Raw genomic sequence first — 10,134 nt, 5'->3', positions numbered from 1 at the left:
AATTTTGAATCTCGAACAATCTTTCACAACTTCGCAACATTGAAAATGCACGAAACTTTTTTTACCTTGCCCCATGGCACCGAACCACATTTGTGCTTGTATGATCTATTAAAAATAAATAATTGGAAGTGCAAGAAAAAAAAATTATTATGCAAGAAAATATAAACTATTTTGAAATGCAAGAATAAAATTGATTATGCAAGAAAATATAGACAAATTAGAAATGCAAAAAGAAAAAAAAAAGATTATGCAAGAAAAAGAAATAGAATATGCAATAAAAAAAAATTACATTAAATTTATTAAAATGGCAATTATAAATATTTTACCTCATCGGATAGATTTTGACCGCTTCGAATGTTCTCCCTTGCTTTTGTCAAGGCATTTCTCCATTTCCTTAACTCTTTATTCAGAAGTTTCCATCTACTAGACAAAGCCATTTCGATTCGAATGGAACCCGATCTTTGACAAAATTCTCCATGAATTTTGCTCCACATATGATGGAACTTCATCTCATTGCCCGTGATAGGGTCATGACTAACGTTCACCCAAGACTGACACAACGCAATATCTTCCTGAGTTGACCACGAGCCTCCGGTTTCGACAAAAGATGCCATTTGTTTTTTTATTATTATATACAAATGGAAAGTAGTAGAAAAATGTGAGTGGAGAGTAAAAAATATTGGAAGGAGAAGAGTTTGTATGGAGAATTGGTGTGGGAAGTGAAAAATGTGAGTGGAGAGTAAAAAATATTGGAAGGAGAAGAGTTTGTATGGAGAATTGGTGTGGAAAGTGAATAATGTGAGTGGAGAGTAAAAAATATTGGGGATGGAGAAGAATTGTATGAAGATTTGGTGTGAAAAGTAAATAAAATGGTTAGGTATTTATACGGAAAAAATACAGAATTTTTTGGTATTTTTTTTTTAAAATTTCAGAATTTTTTCGATTTTTTTTGCAATTTTTGTAGCCAAAAAAAGGAGGACCATCGGATTTCTGGAAAAAAACCATCGAAGCGTCTCTGTCGCGACACGTAGCACTTGCCCGTTGGGTTTTGTCAGAGCTGACGTCAGCGCGCGGAAATCAAATTTTTTTTACACGCGCCAACGGTAAAAAAAATTTGAGTTACCGTGTGCTGACGTCAACGCTGACGTCACAAAACTCAGGCTGAAGCCCAGGCGGAACTTGCCCTTGGACCTGCCTAGGCTGGTGGGACCCAGCAGTTGCCCGGGCTGCTTCTCTCGCGCTGGAGCGCTGTTGGGCTCGCCTAGGGGGCCTTTCCCCCGGTTTTGGTCTTGCGCTGGAGATGGTCTAATGACCAACAATCAAAGTTCGAAAATGGTTCCTGGGCGGGTCTGGCATCTCTGCAAATGCATCAAGCTAGCGACTCACTCTTTCTCATCGTTTATCAACAACGTAAAGGTTAGCTCTTCCCAACAATTCACTCTTTTTATCTGTGCATTCTTTATGCTGCGACTTAGAGTGCTTTCGTTGAAGAGGGATGTTGTGGCAACAATTGTTCATGAACTCAGGCCAAATCCTTCCGATCACAAGTAAGCTTTCATTATCCTTGCGGAATGGAAAAATTGGTCTTTTTCAAAGAAATGTGGGTTGGGTTACTCCTTGTGGGTTTATCAGTAAAACTCTGTAGAATTTCATGTCTTGTCGAATGAATTTGAGGCTATTTGCCAGTGGAGAAAAGAACTGATGTTATGTTGTTTGCAGGACAAAGGCTAAAGGTGGGGGTCTTTCACATGTGGAATGAGGAAACTCAAGCCATGCTAGCAGTTCAAAGGCTGAAATGAACAAGTTATGCTAACTGTGACCTGCTGTGCTTCTTAAGAATGGAACACTCTTTGTACGTACATCGATAATAAAAATACCATGGAAATTACTTGAATTGTTGTCACAATCCTTATTTGTGGCTCTTTTTCTATGTTTTCTTTCTTTCGCTTTGTGTTTTATTTCTTATGGTTGCACTACTTAGTTTGCAATGGAATATGTTGGTTTAGTTGAGGCTCAAGTAATCTCTCTTATGGGTCTTTAATTCAAATGGTTCTCAAATTTATACAGGTGGGGTATAGGATGGGTATACGGATTTTTACTATCACATAATTAAGTTAATGAACGATAAAAATTAAACATAAAATTTGTCATAGTTTATCTGGTACTTTGATTGAAGACCTTTTTGTTATGATTTTCAACTATCGAAATTCAAGTTGAGGTCTACTTCATCTAACCAAGTCCCATCCCTAAAAAGAAATTTACAGATAACTACAAGTGCGTGCAAGTGCCGATCAGTGTGTCTTTTATTAAAAAACAATACACAGGGAACCTTCAAGTCCGTCCCTGCAAAAAGTACACTTTTTTTAGGCTCGACAAGCAGCTAAAGTTAAGCCCTAACTGGATCAAGTCATGACTCGTACGATACAAGAATTCTAGACCACTCCTCGTGCTAGGTTAATCATGATAAAAGTCATGCATATTCCTGTCCATTTTGTGCAAAAAAGAAAATAAGAAGGACCATAAACTTTTTGAAATCTATATATATGGTTGACATACTTAGGGCCAAAATCTTTTTGCAACCCAATTGGGGATTGGCCATAACTTCGTTATCCCTTCCAATAGCGTGTGATGGGTTTTTGCGGTTCAGAAGGTTCCCACTAAAATCACATATAGTTTCCTACCTTTATAGCTTTGTAGCCTTTAAGGACCATCACATTTTATCTAGAAAATCGGATTCTCGTTATCTTTCAAAGACATGTCCAAATTACAATACCTTTGCTTACAATTTCATGCAGAATCTAGCTTTAGAAAAATTATCTCAAGAACCTTTGCGATGATAAGTTGCGTGTATAGTTTTTTATTTTTTCATACACATATATGGATGAAAACCTGTCAATATTTGCTTTGAGAATATAGGAAGCCAAACCCATCATTGCTTGCCACGTATATAGCTAGCTGGACATGTCACATATGAAATATACCCTAACTGATGGTGCAAACAATCAAAACACTCTAACAAGGGAGAAAAACTTACACATATACTTAATTTGTGTCCTATCACTCTGTTACATGCAATTTTTCACCTAACGAGAACTATACATAAACAGAACTCGGGAGGGGACCATTCATTATAAACACAAAACACACATTTGCTCATAGTCAGAAATTTAATCATTTCCGGGTTTCCCTCATTTTTCTTATTTGTGAACTTACGACAATTTCTATATAACATTGAACCATGAATTTTGTTCTTTCATTAAAACAAAATTTGAGTGATCCATGAATGTTGTTGCAATTTCCTTTCTTTTGGAAAGGCTAGATCCTGCACATTCTTTTGGGATATCAATTGGGTCCTCTCTCTCATATACAGGAATCTCCTTTACAAGTCCAAAGATGTGGTCCTGCCAGCTACAAGTAAACTCTTCTGTTAAATAATAATGATCAAAGAATCTGAACATCGTCAAGTGGGCGTGCCGGAGTGGTTATCGGGCATGACTAGAAATCATGTGGGCTTTGCCCGCGCAGGTTCGAATCCTGCCGCCCACGTTTTGACTCTCTAATCTTACACATTAACTTTATATATATATATATATATATATATATATATATATATTTTATAATTTTATGGACAGCAGCAAGCACTGCACAATGGAGGGTGGAGGCCCCTGGAAAACAAAGTGCGTGACCCTCCAATTATCTGATCAAAGATGACATTTTGCACCTCAACATTGAAGCAAATGAAATGACTTCTCCTTTTTTATATATTCTAAGATAGTATCTTCTTTTTCACCTCATCATTCAAACATGTTGGGTAGGAAGGAAAAGTAGTAGGGTTCAGTGTCTGAGGATAACTCCAACATTCTTCTCCAATTTAGCGCCACTTGAATCTCCAATATATATTCGAAAGGGCCCACTTATCTCTTTCCACCATCATCACAGTTAATGGTGGTGGTGGAGGGTGAGCTTCAGTGGCTGCCTGGCCGGCCATTCTTGATTGTTAAGCTAATAACCTCTCCAAGCTTGTTACTTACAAATTATGCGGTAATGGTTAAGCCAACTTTCCAAGCCACACACACATACGTATGATTAACTAAAGAACTAGGGGTTCAGGCCTGATATTTATTATGTGATTCACCAATATTATAGTGGGGGATGAATTTTGAACTTTACTATTTTTGCTTCTCAAATTTATTCGACTCAGTTTTTTATATTTCTAATGTCTTTCCCTTTTTCATATTTTTCCTTATAAAAAAAATTGGATTTATGGGTATTGTTGTGGTTTATCCCTTGTATAAACTCGTTGTTTAATCTTTTGAAATTAAGAAGAGTCTTCTGAATTTTTGAGTTTTGTTCTACTTTGAACAATCAACGAATCCCTGGAAAAGTTTGCTTCGAGTATATATTTACAGATTGATTACTCTGCCTCTATATCAACAAGATATAGGGGATGATTCTTAAATTAGAATCGGTTCCTCGTATGTTCATGGAAAACTCAACAACTTCTAAAGTTGGTTGTAGATTATTTGAATTGGAAGGCGAACTACATCCAACCTAATTATGGATGATCAACTTTGGTATGTTTTTTTTTCTAGAATCCTACCTCTTTTCTTTTTCCTTTTTTTTTCAATTATAAATAATAATTTTTCCCGTATTTAATTCATTGCTTTTATTTTAGATTCAAGATTGTTGTTAAGATTGTCTTTTGAGAATGAAAGAAAGTGTTCACTTTTATTTGTTTATGGTTCCTAGAAATCTTAATCTCTTTTATGGATGTGATATTGTGGAAGTTCATCTTTTATTCTTCTTCTTCCGTGTGCTATTAATTACTTAAGAAAAATTTGGTGGTGGAGGTCCATCAATATTACGTTTAACACTAATTTGAATCAACTCGTAACACTACCTCGACATACCACTTGGTATTAGGAACAATTTTTTTTTTCTTTCTAAAAGAGATGCAGATAACCAAGACCAAACCCTATTGTGAAGTGGATTCAGACATAATATTAGCAGGCATGGCTCATATTCGGTTCCATGCACATTTTATGAAAGGACATATAAAGTAGTTTGTTCTGTACAATATTTATACACATACCAACACCATATATATTATATGGTTGGCAAGAAAGAGGTATGTTAAAAGTAGTAACTTGGCGTATATATGCGCACATTTCTCTACCCTAAGACATTGAAAAAAAAAAAAAAATACAATAACATCATTTGGTCTTTTTAAGGGCACAAAGTTGGCGCAGCAGCACCTCCTTCCTCTTCGTAGCTAGAGTTAACTGTTGACTAAAATATTGTACATGCCAAAGTTGTAAATAAATTATGTTTGTCCTAAAGTAGAAACCAAAATTAAAGGTGATCGATGTTTTTTAACCTTTTGGTTTCTGGGGTACAACAAATCTAACAAAAGTATAGCTAATTTTTTTATTGCAGAAGGAAGATGCGAATGAATATGGATTTTGTGGCATTATATTGTGGCACGTCACCTGGACTGGACATATCTGCTCACACTGGCTTCCTGTCATTTTGCTTAATGCATGACAAACAATTTACCAATATGGTGCTTGCTAGGCTGCTAGCTTCTTATAGCTTATAGCTCACCTCCTCATCCTCATCACAACAAAGGTACCGACCCAAACCGAAAACACCACCGATCGACGTTCTTCTTCTTCTACTCTGATCAGTTGTAAACTTGTAACAATTGTGTTACTGTATTTAACATGTCTAGCAACTGTCCACATAAAATTCCTACAGAGTTTAGACCATTTATTTACAGCTTAGATGAACACTGAGAATATCCCTCAGAATATTACCTGCCGCGGTGATCATCTTCAGCCAATTACAAACCCAACCCATTTGCATGGCACACTAGTTTATGTACCTTCTTCAATGTTTCAACCATCTTTTACAGGCCTAGTACCTTTCAACAAAATTTTTTACTTGTAAGCTTTCCTTTTATCATCTCCCTCCACATTTAATATTTTACAGATTCCCCCCTTTGAACTTTTCATTTTATTCTTTGAGCACCCCTTTTAGCCTAACTAGCTTAGCTAATTGTACATATACAGATAGAGAGCTAGAGATAAACCAATTCACTTTGTGTCTTTTCATGAGTAATTAGCAAAAGTTGCGGGCTCAGCCACCCCTAGTCAATTAGTAATAGTATAGTAGCTAGCAAGATTTGTAGTAGTAGTAGTACTAATTTGTTTTTAGCGGTCCCCTGGAGAAGTTGATTGATGGAAGAAGCCTCACATGATAAAATAGAGGGCTCCTCTCCCTCAAAGTTAAATAACCCGCATCCCACCATAAACACACCAAATAACAACAACAACAACAATATGCACCACTGCATGGACATACCAATGGGGGGATTGGAGGTTCACAAGGTTGTTCCTCCACCCCATAGAAGCACCTTGCAGAAGCTCATGGCCAGGCTCAAAGAAACCTTCTTCCCAGATGACCCTTTGCACCAGTTCAAAGGACAGCCACCAAAGAAGCAATGGATTCTTGGAGCTCAGTATGTCTTCCCTATCCTTGAATGGGGTCCTACTTACAGCTTCAAGCTCCTCAAGTCTGACATTATTTCTGGTGTCACCATTGCTAGTTTAGCCATCCCTCAGGTACAAAGCTTGATTTTCAACTTTGATTTCCCAATTTCATGATTGAAATTTGAAAACAACATATACCCTGTTCTTAATTTAACTCTTTCTTTTTCTTCTTCTTCAGGGAATCAGTTATGCTAAGCTTGCTAATCTACCTGCAATTGTGGGTCTCTGTGAGTAATTTGCTTCTGTTACTTGTTTACAATTCTGAATGTGTTGCATTTGTTAATTGATCTTTTTTGGACCTGTAGATTCCAGCTTTGTTCCTCCTTTAGTGTATGCTGTTCTTGGAAGCTCAAGAGACCTTGCAGTAGGACCTGTGTCCATTGCTTCTCTTATAATGGGATCAATGCTTATGCAAGAAGTTTCTCCCACAAAAGATCCAAACTTGTTTCTTCAACTTGCCTTTACTTCAACCTTCTTTAGTGGTATTATCCAAGCTTCCCTAGGATTATTGAGGTAAGTGGCCCCCACCTTCACTTCCCAGCATAATTTGCTGTAGTTTTGCCGCCTTCTTATCTAAAACTTGAAAGGACAAAAGACAATATTATAAGAAACAAAATTGATCAATGTTTTGGTATTGGTGGATGCAGGCTTGGATTTATCATTGATTTCCTTTCAAAGGCCACTCTTATTGGTTTTATGGCTGGAGCTGCTGTGATAGTTTCTCTGCAACAGCTTAAGAGCCTCCTTGGAATACAAAATTTCACCAAAAAAATGGCTGTAGTCCCTGTTTTGAGCTCTGTTTTTGAGGAACGAAGGGAGGTAATGAAACAGAGAGAAGCCCATTAAAATATTCAAACAGTGATATATTACTCTGCTAATAAAGCTTTTAGCTTTTCTAAGCAATCATAAACTAAGCTACAGACATAGTACTCGAGATAACTATCAACTAGATATGATTGGGAATCTCAGATATTGTATTTTAATATTAATTCCTTTTCATTTTCCTCTCTTTTTCAAGTAATAATTTGAGTGTTTTTTCTTTATTTTCTGCAGTGGTCATGGCAGACCATATTAATGGGAGTTTGCTTCCTTCTGTTGCTCCTAATCGCAAGACACGTCGTATGTTATCTCGTCTCTGCCTTCACTTTCTGATGGATAACTTTTTTCATTAATGAACTCACTCACATCAATCTCTGACTGATGGTTATAAACATATGTTGTCTTTATCCACTAATTACAAACACACACATATTCGCCCCAACTAAGAACTCAGTTCAAAGTCAATGGTGCAATTTGACTAATCCACGTTGGGCTGCGTGCCATGTACATATATGCAGAGCATGAGAAAGCCAAAGCTGTTTTGGGTCTCAGCTGGAGCCCCTCTTGCGTCTGTCATCATCTCCACCGTAATTGTTTTCGCAATCAAAGCCAATCGCCATGGCATCAGTGTGGTAAGTTCTTGGGCCACACACCATGCTTAGTTTTTAGTTTGCTTCCCCTCAAACTCTCTCCTCCATGTCCATCCACTCTGCATCATGTCTAGAGACGTTGATTTTTGGTCTACTTTTATATTTTATATGGCAGATTGGAGATTTACAGAAAGGATTGAACCCACCTTCATGGAACATGTTGATTTTCAGTGGGACCCACATAGGACTTGTGATTAAGACTGGGATAATCACTGGCATCATTGCTCTCACAGTAAGTTGATTCTTTTAAGCAGGGGTTTTAAAAAAAAAAAAAAAATAGACATTTTGATGAAGCGATTGGTTTGGCTGATCAGTTTTGCATCAAATTAACAGGAAGGCATTGCAGTAGGAAGGACTTTTGCTACTCTGAGAGAATACAGGGTGGATGGAAACAAGGAGATGATAGCAATTGGGCTCATGAACATTATTGGCTCCATCACTTCCTGTTATATCACAACAGGTTCGCATTTCATTATCAACTTAATTAAAAAAAATATATATTGGTGACCCAAAAATCAATTATTAGCAAGGATGAGGACTGGATATAAAAGTTTTGATCTTGATGATGGATCAGGTTCTTTCTCACGGTCAGCTGTGAACCACAATGCCGGAGCAAAAACCGCCTTGTCGAACATAGTAATGTCGGTGACAGTTATGGTGACCCTCCTGTTTCTGATGCCTCTATTTCACTACACACCCAATGTTATATTGGGTGCCATTATAGTGACTGCAGTGATTGGCCTCATTGACGTTCCAGCTGCTTATCACATTTGGAAGATTGACAAATATGACTTCATTGTCTTGGTGTGTGCTTTTCTGGGTGTCATTTTTATCTCTGTTCAACAGGGCCTGGCCATTGCGGTAAGAAATAATTTATCATCCACAACTCAACCTCAACTTTTTTATTTTATTTTCAAATTTGTATGCATGACATGGGAATTTGATGATACAAAATAAATAGGTTGGAATATCGGTTTTCAAGATTCTACTGCAAGTGACAAGGCCGAGGACAGTGGTGTTGGGAAATATACCTGGGACAGATGTGTTTAGAGACCTACACCATTACAATGAATCAGCAGTGAGTGTCCCTGGTTTCCTCATTATCAGCATAGAAGCAGCGATCAACTTTGCCAACACCACTTATCTGAATGAAAGGTTGGTTGTGGATTGTTTCTTTGCCAGCATTTTGAGCCTTTTTGTTGTTGTACTTTTTCAGTTTATTTGAACAATTGTCATTGTTATATGTAAACCGTATACGAAGGATTTTGAGATGGATAGAAGAAGAAGAAGATGATGGAAACAAACATCCAAACATTCGATTTGTCATTATAGATATGTCAGGTGAGTTTAATTATCTTGAGCATCAACTGTTTATTTTATTGGGTATCTCATTTTTTGTTGGCTGACAACTTGTGTTATGTTTTAAGCTGTGAGCACCATAGACACAACTGGGATCACACTCTTTGGAGATTTAAGGAAAGCAATTAGAAAAAAGGGAGTTGAGGCAAGTTGAAAGAAATATATGTGTACATTTGTTTAATATCAAGTTTAGCAGATTAGTTTTAATTATTGAGTTGCTAATTGAAATTAATTACAGCTGGTGTTGGTGAACCCATTGGCTGAGGTTGTGGAGAAATTGCAGAAGGTGGATAAAGACAATGAGCTGATGAGACCAGATCATCTTTACCTGTCAGTAGGAGAGGCTATAGCTTCACTGTCGATGGCAATGAAGAATCAAGCATCAAACATGTACGATGAGGAGATGCAGACGAATGAGCCCCCCCAAAAGCTAACCACAGCTTAAAAAGACAGGACACGCAAGGACAGCAACCCAAAATAAACAAAAAGTTGCAGATATACAATTATGGTAATTCAGGGTCCTACTGATTGTCACATGCTTTTCTTTTGTGTCTTTGGTAACATGTTCCTAAAATCCTAACGGATATAATATTAGAAGTTGCCTTGTAATTTTACTCGCATCTAGTACTAGTAGGTAGGTCATTCATTCCCTTTCTGTAATTAACAAATTTTGTTTGGAGAATGTAGTATAGTATGGAAGCTCAAATAAACCAGTACGCATCTTAGGAAACCAACAAGAAACTGGCTCGACCAAA

At 37.1% G+C, this 10,134-nt stretch overlaps 1 protein-coding gene, 1 long non-coding RNA gene and 1 other non-coding gene across 5 annotated transcripts; all 3 read left to right on the top strand.

Annotated features, from left to right (window-relative positions):
* The first annotated feature begins 1,282 nt into the window (after window positions 1-1,282).
* Window positions 1,283-1,949, top strand: LOC117616015. 2 transcript variants are annotated; one of them, XR_004584094.1, is made up of 3 exons: window positions 1,283-1,416; window positions 1,492-1,547; window positions 1,720-1,949. It is a non-coding gene; the product is annotated as an uncharacterized LOC117616015 (long non-coding RNA). The 2 variants fall into 2 exon arrangements; XR_004584093.1 differs by having other exon boundaries at window positions 1,283-1,547.
* Window positions 1,950-3,464: 1,515 nt separating this feature from the next.
* Window positions 3,465-3,546, top strand: TRNAS-AGA. Its single transcript has one exon. It is a non-coding gene; the product is annotated as a tRNA-Ser (tRNA).
* A 938-nt stretch (window positions 3,547-4,484) lies between these two features.
* Window positions 4,485-10,114, top strand: LOC117630006 (probable sulfate transporter 3.3). Of its 2 annotated transcripts, XM_034362706.1 has the most exons (14): window positions 4,485-4,574; window positions 5,437-6,623; window positions 6,730-6,778; window positions 6,857-7,064; window positions 7,199-7,370; window positions 7,605-7,670; window positions 7,889-8,002; window positions 8,136-8,252; window positions 8,354-8,480; window positions 8,595-8,881; window positions 8,982-9,175; window positions 9,282-9,361; window positions 9,448-9,524; window positions 9,618-10,114. In XM_034362706.1, exons 2-14 carry the CDS (start codon window positions 6,240-6,242, stop codon window positions 9,822-9,824), a joined length of 2,082 nt encoding a protein of 693 aa, XP_034218597.1. In that variant the 5' UTR covers window positions 4,485-4,574; window positions 5,437-6,239; the 3' UTR covers window positions 9,825-10,114. The 2 variants fall into 2 exon arrangements, with proteins under 2 accessions (XP_034218597.1, XP_034218606.1); XM_034362715.1 differs by lacking the exons at window positions 4,485-4,574; window positions 5,437-6,623 and having other exon boundaries at window positions 6,750-6,768.
* Window positions 10,115-10,134: the final 20 nt, after the last annotated feature.

The sequence above is a fragment of the Prunus dulcis genome, chromosome 1, assembly GCF_902201215.1.
Source record: "Prunus dulcis chromosome 1, ALMONDv2, whole genome shotgun sequence".
Lineage (NCBI taxonomy): Eukaryota > Viridiplantae > Streptophyta > Magnoliopsida > Rosales > Rosaceae > Prunus > Prunus dulcis.
The sequence above is the reverse complement of the archived record's forward strand: the minus strand, read 5'-3'. Positions and strand labels throughout refer to the sequence as shown.